This window comes from Cyclospora cayetanensis, unplaced genomic scaffold (assembly GCF_002999335.1).
Source record: "Cyclospora cayetanensis isolate NF1_C8 unplaced genomic scaffold, CcayRef3 CcayRef3_contig_233, whole genome shotgun sequence".
Taxonomy (NCBI): domain Eukaryota; phylum Apicomplexa; class Conoidasida; order Eucoccidiorida; family Eimeriidae; genus Cyclospora; species Cyclospora cayetanensis.
The window spans coordinates 1-13,982 of NW_020312185.1; the positions used below are offsets into that span (position 1 = coordinate 1).

The 13,982-nt window shown below is 51.4% G+C and overlaps 2 protein-coding genes across 2 annotated transcripts; one reads left to right on the forward strand and one right to left on the reverse strand.

The window, feature by feature from the left end:
* Positions 1-2,748: 2,748 nt before the first annotated feature.
* On the forward strand, positions 2,749-8,424 carry LOC34619056 (centrosome-associated protein CEP250). Its single transcript, XM_026338146.1, has 11 exons — positions 2,749-3,495; positions 3,588-3,716; positions 3,862-4,131; positions 4,241-4,536; positions 4,751-5,000; positions 5,145-5,303; positions 5,470-5,796; positions 5,920-6,396; positions 6,535-7,026; positions 7,153-7,550; positions 7,767-8,424. Exons 1-11 carry the CDS (start codon positions 2,749-2,751, stop codon positions 8,422-8,424), a joined length of 4,203 nt encoding a protein of 1,400 aa, XP_026193931.1.
* A 390-nt stretch (positions 8,425-8,814) lies between these two features.
* Positions 8,815-12,676, reverse strand: LOC34619055. Its single transcript, XM_026338147.1, has 3 exons — positions 12,523-12,676; positions 11,301-11,434; positions 8,815-10,494 (listed from the first exon to the last, which is right to left on the reverse strand). The coding sequence occupies exons 1-3, from the start codon at positions 12,674-12,676 to the stop codon at positions 8,815-8,817; spliced, it is 1,968 nt and encodes a 655-aa protein (XP_026193932.1).
* Positions 12,677-13,982: the final 1,306 nt, after the last annotated feature.

The window sequence follows — 13,982 nt, forward strand, 5'->3', positions numbered from 1 at the left end:
CATTAGTTATATTTAACTGCGAATTAGTAATAAATTGAATGTATTGAATTGTCTGTTTGTCTGTTTCAGTTAGTGCAGAGTAATGTTAGCTCGATGGTAGAAGACACAGCACTGTGTGCTTACACACCGAGTAGTATGCAGAACCAGGAGTGAATGCTAGGAGTGCTTTGACGGTGGAGGTAGGCGCAGCCTAGGTGTTTCCTTCCCCATTTGCCAGGAGGCGTGAGGAATGCCAGTAGGATAGGGTGGGGCTTCTTAAATGACCATCCGATAACATCGTGATAGTTTGTATTGAGTCTGGAGTTGAGTGACTCCTTACGGAGACCGCTGTACGGTTTGGACATCAGTCTCCCCTTCCAAAGAGAAAGCCCGTGGAACGTTACAAGATAAGCATCGCCTTCGGCTCACTGCACAACATATATGCACATGTATTATGAATGGTCTTTGGATCAGCTGGCAATTCGGTGCAATGCATTAACTCTGCTGACCTCCAAAGGCAAGGCGCTCATAGTTTCTTGCCAGCTCTCTGGACGGGGCAAAAATGCGAATTGATTCATATGCAGCACTCAAGCATCAAGAAAACGTCACTTGATAAGGTTAGTTCCCAACATTGGCAAGAGGTGGGTAGAGTAAAGGTACCACACGCAGCCTGAACTATTGCAGTTCGCGCTCACACCCAAACTCCGAGATCAGAGAAAATAAAGTCCTTACATCAAAGGTAACAGCGTGTAAACACGAGTTTTTGATATTCTACACATGTCATCTCCAGAAAAGAGAGACAAATATAATGCACATAGACATACTTATTAAAACGGGCCCCGCCTACTAGGGGGTGCATTTCTGCTCTTCTGGTTCTACGTCATGAGGTTGTCCTGGGGACTCAAATCAACTAAACCCGCGTTTACTTCAAGTTAAATAAGTTTTTGATTGATTATACATAAATATATGGTTAACGTCGTAATAAGAGGAGAAAATGTTAGAGCACAAGTGGAGGCCACTGGGCTACTTGGTGGTTCTGCATACAGGCATGAGCAGCCTAAGGTCAGAGGGCTAGACGATTCGCTCTTTCAATCTCTAAGGAATATATTGTTGCTAATAAAGAAGGATCATATGATTAGTAGTCTAGTGCTGTTCAATAAACATGTTACAACCACCAGCAATCGCGGCAGTAAGAAGGGGGACCTCGCCTAAGGAGCCGAAGACCTCGCAGCCCCGTTGCAACCAGAGGGGCCCCTACGCAGCAAATTTCCATGTCTGTCTCCAATAGATGATTTCTTAATTTTAAATTTATTAATTGCTTGTTGCTGGGGGAGAGGTGGGCAGACCGCGTAAAAACTGCAATGGCATGCCGTGCCGCAGACGACGCGCGCTAGCCGTATTTGCGTAGCACCAGCAGCAATAGCAACAACAGCGGCAACTGAGGAAGGAAACACGAAATACGAGACAGACAAGTCTACGGACAGTGGTCAGCTTCTCCAGGGGTCCAGACAGTAAGGAAATGAAACCTTCGTTAAGGCTGGGCTACTGTATTACTGCGACAAGGAGGTAGGCCTCAGGATTCCCACATTACGATCAGCATTTGGAATTTACATTCTAGAGCCTACAGCAGTACTAGGGTAGTGTAGAGGATAACGGGATTCATCGACATGCGGCTGTTGGGGTACTGGAAACCGAGCCAACCGACTCAACACCGCAGCAAGGGAAGCAGCAACAGCGCCAATGGTGGACGAAGACTTCTTTGCCCTTCTCCTCAGCAACCATATTGGAGGAGGCAGTGTGATGCCTCCTGATGAGCAGGAGCAACAGGTGCAGCTGCAACGGCGACAACAGCGGCTCGAGCAGCATAGGCAGCCGTCGCAGCAACAGGACAACAGCTGCAGCAGTCTTCCGGTTACTCAGGATGGACACAGCCGATGCGATAATTTGATGCACCGAAACTTCCAGGGGGGCCCTCATGAAGCCAAGGGGGGCGGTGCAGCAGCTGCTGCAGCAACGGCAGAGAGCTGGAGGATACTGCAGCAGGACCAGAGGCAGCAGTTGCAGCGTCAGCAGGAGCAGCAGGCAAGGCAACATCTACTGCATCATTTTCAGAGGCAGAAGCAGCAGGTTGCTGAATCATCTAAGCAGCAGCAACAGCAGCGCGACCAAATCAGCAAAGGGAGCCTTCGCCGCTGCGGTGGAGACTCTCCGCCAAGCAGCAGCGACAGCAGTCATACGCGCAGTAGAAGAAGCGAGGGTGGAAAAGGATCGACTCAGTGGCGGCGTAGGGAAGTGCATTGCTCACCGCGTGTTCGAAAAAGCAGCTGCAACGAAACTGGAAAAGGCCGGCGCAGCAGCAACAGTAGCAGTAGCTACGGCAACTGCAGGCTACGCAGCAGCACAGGAGAAAGCAACAGGCTGCATGAGAAGAGAGAAAAGAAAGCTGGAAAAAAAGCTAGTAGTCATCGAGGCCACCCCAGCAGCAGAAGTAGTAGGGAACGAAGCAGCAGTAGCGCAGGTAGCGGAAAGCACAAGCCGCAGCAGCATTCGCGAACACAAGAAGAGCCGATCCGGCTGGAGGATCAGCAGCATCTCTTGTTTATGCATGGCCACGATTTGCATCAGCAGCACAAGAAGCAGAGGGAGCACAGCAGCGACTCTGTTGAATCTCTTCTTTCTCGCAGCCGCCAGTTGCTCTCTGGTGAGAGCAGGGCACGGAGGAAGCAGCAGCAACAGCATGCAGAGCAGACGCTTCTGGAACAACACCAAATGCGGCAAGAACAGCAGCAGGTTGTCTGGCCAAAGGCGCGAACTTACAGGGATCTCCAGCATGACGAGCAGATCTGCAGGAGCAGCAGCTCTGCCAGCGGCTGCAGGAGAAGTGCGAGTAGCCGTAGCAGCGAAATTGCGAGTAGCTGCAGTGGAAGTGAGAGTGGCCGTGGCAGCAAAAGTAAGAGCAGTGGAAAGAGGAGCACAAGCAGAGCAGCGAATTCCGCCAAAGGTCGCACAAGATTAAGAGTTCTTGCTAAAACCGAACATCATGGTGACAACTCGAAGTTGTCAGATCACCCCTCTCAACAGAACAAGCAGCAGCATGGAAAGCGAGGATCCAAACTGCGAGCGATGGGGGACGCAAAAACGCAAGCGAGACTGCTTGTACAACGCCAACAACAGAAACAGATGCAGTTCCAAGATATACACACGCAACAACGTTTGCTGCAGCAGCAGCACTTGCAGCAGCAAACAGCAGAAAAAAATCTTCAAGAGCGCCGAGATATGTTGCAGCAGCAGGAGCTATCATTGCAATCTCAGTTGCAGAAACATCAGCAAAATATCAGCTTGCAGCAGAACTACAGATGCCGCACTGCTGCTGCGGCAGGGGACGTTGCAGTGTTGAAGCAGCAGCTGCAGCTGCTCCGCGTGCAGCTGAAGCACAACTTTAGAGATGCAGCAATGTGGATGGAAGACAGCCTCTTTGGTTTTAAGTCCCTCTGCGATATACAGGCAAGTCTGGGCGTGGGATGTGGCTTAGGAAGCCTCAGATTCAGAGTTTGTGGATTGCGATTTCGCAATCTAGGTGTGCAGTCAGTGGGCTGGGGTTGCTGCAGGTCGGCACAGCAGCAGCAAGGGCAGTTGAAGCAGGAGAGCATCAGGTGCAGAAGCTTCAGCAGCATATCTCTGATCTGCAGTTGCAGCTTCGGCAGGCTTCAGAGGCGCAGCAGCAACAAGTGGCATTGGTAAGCGCTGATTCCGAATAAGCCCCCAATTTCCTGTACAGCCCACATGGGCTTTATGGCTTCTGTCGTGTGTAGCTCCCAAAGAATTCGAAATGGTATTTTGGACTATGAGTTCAGCTGTTCTGGTACGTTTTTTGTGTACTAGGTGGAGACGCTTCAAAAGCAACAACAGGAACAGTGCAACACGGCAGCAGCAGCAGCAACAGCGGCAGCAGAGCATCTTGAAGAGCGCCTCCAGCAGCAGAAGCAACTGCTACAGCAGCAGCACCAGCATCAACTGCAAGAGCTGCAACTTTCTGGCCGGAAGCAGCTGCAGGAAGCTGAGAACAAGCATGAAAGGCAACTACAGCAGCTGAAGCAGCAGCTCGAAGAGGCTCACCAAACCGTGGAAACCCTAAAGCTACAAAGGGAGGAGGTAGCCACCCCTACCTCAGACTCTAAGGCCTGTAGCTGCAGCAAACAGAGCAACTTTGGCATCTACCAGCGTAGCGTGTGCTGCTACGACCGGGCGCTGCTGTCTGCAGGAGAGGACAGCAACGGAAAGGCACCAAGAAGACAGCGCAGCAGAGCTGCGACAGCTAAAAGAGGGCAGTATAGTGCTGCAGCAGCAGGTACAGCAGCAGAAGCACGAGCTGCAGAGCCAGAGGCAGCTGCTGCAGCAGGCGGAGAAGGACTTACAACAACAGCGAGAGCAGCAGCAGGAGCAGGAGCAAAAAATGCACGAGGCCATCGAACAGCTCAACGCAGCAGCGACTCACAAGGAGAACAAACTTCAGAAGTTGCTCAAAGAGAGAGATGCAGATAGACTCCAGCTAGAGAGGTAACCCACAAGCATCGTAGACCAGATTTCATGTACTCTGTATTGCTAGCCTTCATTCGCATGGCTTCTTCTTGAGCACGCATGGTAAACGACAGCCGTAGTTTTAAGGTGCACAGCCGCTAAGAAGCTTTCTCTGTGCCATCCCTTCCTCACTTCCTCGTTTGCTGTGAAGTTAAAAAGCTAGAGCATTACTCGAGCAGTGCTTGACTTTTAGGGAGAGGCAAATGGTGATGCTGCAGAAGGAGCAGCTGGAGGAGGCGCGGAAGCGGCTTGCTACAACAATGGTGCAGCAGCAGCAGCAGCAGCAGGCAATGCACGAGCAGCAACAGCAGCTGATGCGGCTACAGTGCAAACAGCAGCAGCAAGAGGAGGACGCAAATGCAATGGCGCAGCAACTTCAACAGCTGCAGCAACACAATGACGCTGCAGAGCGGGGCTTCGAGGAGAAATATGCTGCCCTTAAGGTTTGCTGCCGCTGTTGCATCTGTGTAACGTCCATGCTGTATTTTCTTTGACAGCTGATCCTGCCTTTAAGCGGAGGTGGACATGCTTCTTAGTGCCGCTGACACTGTGGCTGAAGGGACGCGTTTTTGTGTTGCTACTTGCAGGCTGAGTCAAGCCAGCGGCTGCAGCAGGTGTTGCAGCAGGAACAGCTGCTACGGCGGGAAGTTGCAGCCCAAAGAGAGATGATCAGAAAGGGCAGTAGCAGCAGCGATGAATTGTTGCTGGCAAAGCACGAGCTGGCCACGCTCAAGCATGAACTGCAGGTGACACTTACAGTGCAGGTCTATCTATTGCCAGTTGCCTGTGTACAGGAATACCGTCTGTGACGTTCCTTGGGCACTATAAACGCTAAATTCTGTGGCCTTTGTTTTGTTGTTACTGGTACACAAAGGCTCTCTTGCCCCTTGACTCTTGTTGCTGCTGGTGCAGGAGTTGCTAGCAGAGGAGGCAGGGAAACGCGATGCTTTGGAGCAGCAAAATAAGCAGCAAGAGGAGCAGCTCACGATCAAGCAGCAGCTGCTGCGCTGTTTAATGCAGGAAAAGGCGGCTCTTGAGGCCCAGGTATCACAGCAGCAACAGGAACAGCAAGAGCAACAGCAGCAGCATGACGAAGCATGCAAGCAGCATTTGGCACAGACCCTGCAGCTGCAACAGCAGCGAGAGGCTGAACACCAAAAGGCTGAGCAATTGCAGCACAAACTGGAGCAACAGCAGCAGCAGCTGCTGCTGCAGCAGCAAAAACTAGACATTCTAAATGTACGGCCAGGCGTTGCGGTTGCTGCTGGTTTTGCTGTCACTGGTGTGGCTGTATCTCTGCTGGCGCTACTTGCCCGTCAGTGCTGCTGCTGCTCTTGGCATTGCTCCTGCTGCGTGACTCAGCGACAAAACGGAGAGAAACAACAGCAGATGTTGATGATACAGAGAGAAGAAGCAGGACTTCGGGATCGTCTAGAATCTGAGACGGCAGCAGCAGCGAAGCTCAGAGTCACATTGGCTGCGGCGCAACAAACTGTGCAGCAACAACGCCAGCAGCTGCTGCTGCTGCAGCAGGCACACATGAGGGGCGGAGAGAGGCTTGATGCACAGCTATTGGAGCAAACAGATCCTGAAAAGTCGCTAGAAGGAGCTGCAGCAGTTCATTCGAAGTGTGCAAGCACGACTGCAGGTGCAACAGCACGAGATGGACTGCCTGCTGCGACATCCATATGTCCAGAGGGCAGCGTTTCAACAGACGCCTCAAAAGAGCTGGCGACGACAAAATCAGTGGATGGAAAAGAAAAGATAAACCCGAAATCACTCGCTACTTCATTACTACAAAAGCTGTCACTGGAACTGCTCTTACCCACGCACGCGAAAGCCATGCAACGCCCAGAGGACCAGCAGCAAACCGACCACCAGCTTCAGCCAGAGCACCATAACGAACAGCAGGAGGAGCAAAGAAAAGAGGAGAAGAATCAGGAGCAGCTGCTCCGGCCGGTTGCATCGAACCCTCAGAAACAGAGCCGCCTAAGCAGCGCTGAGACGTGCGACACCGACTTGCATGCAGGAGGCAGCAGCAGCAGCAACAGTTTGCCAGGTGTGCAGGAACAACGCCTCGGCAGCAACACCAACTCTGTCCGCAGCAGCAGTGCAGGAAGCAGCAAAAGCAACAGCAGCAAGAGCGAATGCGGCAGCTCGTACAGCTTTCGCCAAAGGGTTAAGCTCAAGACTTGCGAACAAAGCAGCACCAGTAGCAACAGTAGCGCAGAAGACCAGCAGCACCAGGAGCAACCTGGCGACACTCCTCGTTTTGGACCTGCTGCACAGCTGATCCAGCGAGTAACCAGGTCTGTGAGTGTAGCAGGAGATAGACAGCAGCATCATGAGACAGCCACCGACAAGGGCAGCAGCTATTTCATGCAGCGGCAGCAAGAGAGGAGTGACATACGGAACTCCATTTTTGCTACAAGAAAGCGTCTGCGACAGTTGCAGCAGCAGCAGCAAGAAGTATGTCTGCCTCTAAAGCAGGAGCAGGAGTTACAGCATCAAGGGCTGCACAGGTGCAGCAGCAGTTGAGGCTGTACCATGAACAGCGGTTCCATCTATGTGCTTTGGTGCTCGTGTGCTTTGCAGGTACAGCAAGAGCGTCGGAACATAGAGCGGCAACAGCAACAGCGAATGGAGCGGAAGGCTGAAGTGTTTGAGCTGCTGGCGCAGCAGTCCTGCTGCTGCGAAATCGCATATCACGACCTTTTGCAGCAGAACACAAGGTTTTCAGTTGCTGTACGGAATAGCAGAAAGCTCGAAGCCGCTACCGCCGCATTCGATGCCTCGGGTGACCCTGCAGCCGCAGCAGCAGAGGGCATGGCCGTCGGTACAGCAGCACCAGGCGATGACTCTTATGGACACACTGCTACATCAACATCTGCAGCAGGGGCATACCAAGAGGAGGCTTTGCGGATGTTGCTGGCAGCAGCGGACCGAAACAAAGTTCGAGCGGCGATGCAGCACTGGACGCAGGAAGCTAGCATGTAAGCACTAAGCGCCTCTTGCTGTTGTTGCTACTACACCTGCCCTGGTGGGGGTGGTGTTGTTGGCGCTGTTTCTTTCGGTGCGACTCTTTTGGGGTTGCTCGAGGCGAGGCGATAATTCCTGTTGGTGGGTTTGCATGAGGGTAATCCTTTTGCCCCTTTTGCTGCGTACCTTGCTGTTGTTACTGTTTGGTGGTTGTGCTTTCGCTCTCGCAGAGCCAAGTGGATTTTGCGGATAGCGCATGCGGAAAGAGATGAGGCAGCGCGAAATAGGCAAAAGGCACAGCAGATGTTGCAGCAGCTGCGGCAACAGACAGAGGCGGCAGGGCAGCGGCTGCTGCAACTGCATCGGGAGCTGAATCACCTGCAATTTGAGGAGAGGCAATGTAAAGGGCAGTTGAGCGAATTGGCAAGCAGAGAGAAGCAAATGGTACTTCGGGAATGCAGTAGTAGTAGTGGTAGCAGCAGCAGCAGAGGAGGCAGTATCGGGCCCCTTTTCTTGAGCGCGCGGACACTAGACGCCGGCAGGAGCAGCAGCAGTGGGAAAAGGTGCGGGGAAAACCGCAGCGCTTCGGCTGAGCCCCTTTGTAGCAGCAGAAATGGCAGGAATACTCTTTGCGACACGCCCCCGCCATATTCTTACGCTGCTGTTGACTCACTCTCCAGCAGCCGGAGCAGCAAGGACAGAAGCATGCGGGCCCTGGGGTCACTAGAAGCGTTGTTACAGCAGCACAATATGCTGCCGGCGCTTCCTCTGAAACAACGGCGACCAGGAACAGCAGCAGAAGCAGCAACTGAAGAGTTAGGATCCGGGAGCTTGAGCAGCAAAGCCTGCTCATTTTGGATCGACCTGCAGGAAGGTGCTTCTGTCTAGGAGAAGTTAGAGCAGTCACAGCAGGGGCAACAGCCACTATGCTCGCTGACGACGCAATCTCTTTGGCTCGAATACGAAGGATGCGTGCAGCTACTGGCTCTCCTGTTGGCAGCATCCCGCCAAATACTGTCCGGTCATCGAGACCGTAAGGCGCTAGTCTAAACATTTTGAGGGGCGGTGGTCTCATCGCCCCCTGTAGCCACCTAGTGGGCTCAGAATTCGGCAAGTACCAGAGTTAAGGCCAAATAACCTAGGGCGCTATTCACAGCAAAGCGAGTTGCGACGTAGCAGAAACAGAGTACGCCAGTGGAAACACCGTCCTGCTAGGCTTGCCGAAGCTGCGAGAACAGGAGGGGCAACAGCGGCACCAACACCTCAGGTAGAAGCCACTCACTCGCTAACCTGTTTGAGGGAGTTGCTGCCGCGCGCCTTTAATGAATGGACAAGCAGTTTTACAAGAACACTTCGTGCAGTCCTTTGGCTATTTCCTGCTGTTCGCTCTGTATGTTGTGCTTCCTCTGTTGCTTGCTGGTGTGGTTGTTGCTCTGGAAGAATACCGGTGATCTTGGCTGCCTTCAAGACAAACTGCTGCAGGACTCGTTCCTTTTCAGTTTCTGCTGAAGCGTCTAGCACATTTGCTGTTGCAGTTGGGATTGAAGCACCAGCAGCACCTGCTGCTGCGAGGAGCCGCTGACTTGGGGACATGCACAGTGTGTCTATATCAAGCAACGGTAGAGGGAGGGGTGGTGGAGAAGGCAGAATCGGTGGGTGCAGCGCGGGCTTTAACGAAGGGAACGGCTGTAGCAGCTTTGGCTGTATCAACTCCAGCGGCGCACCAATGGGGTTTAGGTTGACTCGCTGCAACAGCTGCTGTAGCTGAAGCACTAGACGAGGCCTCAATGTATAGCACTGCTGCTGATGCAGCAGGCGAAAATCCTTAGGAACTTCGGGTGGTGCCTCAATGCACGGCTGGGGTAATTGAGACAAAAGCTCGGTATCTGTCTGACGTGTATACTTTGTTATTGCTGCTGCTGTTTCAGCTGCAGTTGGCCGCAGCTCCTGCAGCGACATGCGGCCCAGCAACAAGTGAAGCAGAACTTTTACCAAATCCGTGTTTTTATACATGCTTAGATATGGTTCCTGTAGTAGCTTGCTGCTACCTGCAGCCACAACAACCCCTCCACCTGCAGCGGGAGCAGCAGCAATCAAAGGCCGTTGAGAGGGGCTACTGCACCTGCTGCTACACATTAGCGGGACAGCGGGAGGCTGTACATACACTGTGGAGCCATAAGGATAAACAAATGTGCTAGTGTCGTTGCTGCTGGCAGTGGTGCTGGGCTGCAGATGTTGCTGGATGTTGGCACCAACTAACTGTTTCTGATTCAGCACAACCTCCCTCGGGTGCCATATGCCCCGTTGTTGCTCCTGCAGTGTAGGGGGAGTGACCGCTACAACAGTGTCTGTAGCGATGGAGAGGCCCATCTCCTCCAGTAAGAAATTAGTGTTGCTGCTGTTACTACTTCCTCCACTGCTGCCTCCTAAAACAAAGACACTTCGTGCCTGAGGTGCAAGCACCGTTTTTGTAGATACTGTTGGGGCAGGATTTATCGTCATTGTTCCATGTGACGCTGCTACTATCTGCTCATCGGTAGCAGCGCTAGACCTGTCTACCGCAGTAGCAGCAGGTGAAGCCCCACTAGCTGATTCTAAAGCAGGACTGGTCTCACGTGCCTCATCACCAGGAGATGCAGCAGCGGGTACATCAGCAGCAGCTGCTGGTCCAGGGGGCGCTGCGTTGGTTTGGGGTGTCTCTAAGAAGAGTTTTATCGCAAGTAGTTCATCCGTTGTATAGGGCTTGGAAGGCTGGCCAATGATAAGCAAAGATACCTGGTGCTTCTGCAGTCGACTGAGCGTCAGCGAAGCTTTATTGACCACGCAGACACACCCGAGCTGCCGAAGCAACTGGCAGCAGCGTCGCAAGGACGGCTTGTTTGGGTCCAGGTCATCCCCTTTAGATATATCGAATGCAACAACAACACGCTGTTGCTGGCGCTGCTGATAGAGCAAGCGCTGTTGCATTGGCTTGCACGAAAGAGACGGAAGGATATGCGTGGGATGTATAGGGAGCATTGTAGCAGGCGACAGTCCTGTGTTTATTATCTCCGTTTCTATGCTGCCTGTTAGCGATGGATTCCTGCCGTCTGCCTTTGCCGGGATTTCATGGGATGTCCTCGGTTAACTACTCCGGCACCTGGGTTATATGTCTACCAGTGCTTTGTTTTCCGTAATGGGTATTGTTTTAATATCTCATCTACCGAAGATTTGAGCTGCACTTCTGGTGCCGTCACATTTATTCCTCGGTTTCGTATGAGTTGGCTCTCTTTCTTATTCTTTGACTGGCTGTGCTCCCTCTCGGGCTCGTTTCTTTGTGCCCCTGGCTACTATATCACAGCTTGATTTCCTTGCGCTTGTCGCTGCGCTTCGTGCCCTCCTTTGGTCACTGGTCCCCCTAACTTTGCTGCTCTATTTCCCTTTCTCTCTATCCTTGCTCCCCAGATTCTCTAGTTGTGTGGACGTCTCTCTGTATCCCAATCTCAGTCAGTCTCCCCTCTTGCCTTTTCTAGCCTCTGTTCTCATCGATGTGTGCACATCCCTCCTCCTTGTGGCCTTTCCCGCTCACTGTGTGCCAGCACCGAGTCCCACACTCTAGTATTTAGACGGTCCAAAAACACTGAAGTTTTGCCTATTCTGAGGGGTGACAACACGAACCACCCCTACCTTGCCCCCTTTTGCCGCTGCAGATGCTGCTACCTCTCCAGGCGTAGTGCATCTGTGTGGGTGAGAAAACAGGATTGCCAAGTCAACATATTTTGAACGATAAAGGGCGAAATTAAAAGGTAATCGCTAACAGCTGGAGTGGTTGATTGGGCAGTAGATGCCAGCAGAAGTCTCGTACGTGGTGCTTGGGGGCCTTTCAACGCTGTGTTACTTCCATATAGGCGAACTCGCACTATAATAATTCATAATGCTTGTGTTTTTAAAGGCATATGAATATTTCAGGGTCATACAAAAGGACAGAGAGCATTATACGACGGTAGGTGACCTGCACAGTCTACGGCTGCCGCAGTAGCAGCAGTAGCCCCTTACAATAGCAACAACCCTTTCATCGCTTCATGCTGTATTAAGAGTTGCAGCTTGTTCTGAGCTGTGTGCATCGAGTAGTAAGGGCAATACTTTGGTAGCTTCAAGCCGCATGCAAAACCAGGAGAAACAGGAGCAAGTACCCCTGCTGAAGAGCAGCACGGGCAGCGAGACTGATAAAGACGAACAGATGAATTTTCGCACCCTATGTTGCTCGTGGTTTTGACTAATTTTACAGCAAATAAACGCGGGGAAAATCTTTATGAAAGCGGCACCAGCAACAGCGCAGAATGAGCACTTGCAGGAAGGAAGCAGTAACTCCAGTACCATTTGTCTTTGGTTCTTTGTCCACGCGTTGTTCACACTCTTCTAGTGCCTTTCTCCATGAATTCTTGCTCCGTGGCAAGCCTATTTTGTCCGCTGATGTTGTGGCAAGCCACTGCCTTCAGGGGTTTTACGGAAACGGCACGTGAGTGCGGATGGTTTACAGAGTTGGCACACAGTTGGTGACCCAGGGTGTCTTTTCTTTCCCATTTGGGATATCTTTATGACTCTTTTGTTAGCCAACTTTTGGTCTGCACCTTGCCTTCTTGTCTTTCCTTCCTTCCGCAGCTGTAGCGGGCTAAGCCACACTTCACTGTTTAATAGACTAGTTATATTAGCTAAGAACTACCAGATAAATGACAAACCGGTGTGTGTGCGAGCTATTTAGAGTTTGTTAACCCGATTAAAAAGGAATCAACGTGTGTTGATGCGCTATATGCTACCTGTAACTAGCTATGGATGCTTGAAATGCTCGGAGGGTGAGATTAGAGGCAATTATATGAAACCTGTATTGTGCATAAACTTAATTGTTTCCCTTCTGGGGCCACGTGTGGAGTTTTAAAGCCTTTACCTAATCCTTATGTAGGCCTGTTTCCCCTTTTGGCGACCAGTCCTTTTCGTGTGCGCCTCAGCCTTGGTCCGGGTTCTTTAATGCTTTGTGCTGCATGTCGTTTTCGTGTTTGTCTTCTTCCAGCATCTCAAGATACCAGTCTGCCTGTGTTGCCTGTATGCGTCTGTCCTTATGTCTGCCTCTTCGTGCCCTCCCGCACTCGCTAGTGTTTTTCATTTTTGAGCCCTCTTTTGGCTGATCATCGCCGGTAATCAGCGTTGGATACAAACGCACAGCTCATGTAGTAAGTCACTTAAGGTTTCCATTGGGATACATCCGGCCTTGAACCCGGTACAAAGCTTAGCTCACTGTGATTCACTGTGCTTCCAAATAGCTCCGCTTGCTCCCCGCTTTCAACCCAAAGGGTTTAGGCTCGGAACGACAGAGACAGCTAACGCATGCGTTGCTGCGTCCTTGCACCCGTATCCATTTGCGAAGAGCGACTAAACGCGCAGGCGCATAACGTAACTTTTTCAATCTTGAGGGAGCTATACTACAGAACAAATAACAGATACGAACGGTCAGGCTAAGTATAAAACCCCTTACCAAGTTTTTATTAATTTGACTCATGTAACAGAAAATGTTTAAATGAAGCTTACCGCAGTACAGTATCCACCGGGGGGCTGGCATGCGGGCGGCCAATCTAGCGTTTTAGTGCAAAGCAAGTATTTATGTCCGCTTGAACATGTCTGGCATTTGAATTGCACACAGGCCCGAAGATCCAGTCCTAGAATGGCAATGGGAATCTGAAGCACACAGGAAAAACGATCAGATCGGGGTGTGCAAATAAAGTGAAGTAGTCCTTATTAGGAAAGAGCTGAACTCGTCAGCCAGCGACTGAATCCTACGGCCTTCATGGGTAAGTAGGAACGGCTGAAGCCTGATTCTTCCTCCTTTCTAAGCAAGAGTGAATATAAACTTGATCCAGCTAGTGACACAGAGAGCGTGTAACGAGTGCATCCCCAAGCAAAGTGTGACCAAAGTTGAGCTCGCAATTTTCCACAAAACGGTTGATCCTAGGGAATGGGAGTCTGTGTCTAGATGAGGCGGCGGAATACCTAAGCCTTATGAGGTTTGGCGAGGTGGATTTGTCGATTTAGCAGTCTAACCAGATATTACTGGAATCGTACTCTTTGTTTCTGCTAGCAGCCCGGGGTGGGTAAAGGGCGCTGGAAGGAATCGTTGCTTAACAAAGCTGCTACAGAAGTCATTCGCTATTGCCATCGATGCCATGAAACTCCTGAGTTTTTCGACTTTTCAAAATATTTACTGGAGGATTTTATTTTAGTTGGTAGAGCTTTAGTACTTTACTGCTATCGATTGTCCTGCGCATGCGCGATGTGGGGCCGGTGGACTTGTACTTTTGGCGCTGCTGATGAGGCAGTTATTCTACTACTTCCTCTCGTGCTAACTTGAAAAGTCTCTGCCATTGCCAGCATCTTCAAGCGGGCCAAAAGTTTTGCGTGGATATCAGCTTTGTGCA

Coding starts and splice junctions, on each gene's coding strand:
- LOC34619055 (XM_026338147.1), bottom strand. CDS start 12,676: ATGAAAAACACTAGCGAGTGCGGGAGGGCACGAAGAGGCAGACATAAG. Junction 11,435..12,522: donor ATTAAAGAACCCGGACCAAG/GCTGAGGCGCAC, acceptor GAATTATTATAG/TGCGAGTTCGCCTATATGGA. Junction 10,495..11,300: donor TTTTAATTTCGCCCTTTATC/GTTCAAAATATG, acceptor CCAATGCAACAG/CGCTTGCTCTATCAGCAGCG.
- LOC34619056 (XM_026338146.1), top strand. CDS start 2,749: ATGCGGCAAGAACAGCAGCAGGTTGTCTGGCCAAAGGCGCGAACTTAC. Junction 4,132..4,240: donor TAAAGCTACAAAGGGAGGAG/GTAGCCACCCCT, acceptor TGCTGTCTGCAG/GAGAGGACAGCAACGGAAAG. Junction 5,304..5,469: donor CGCTCAAGCATGAACTGCAG/GTGACACTTACA, acceptor CTGCTGGTGCAG/GAGTTGCTAGCAGAGGAGGC.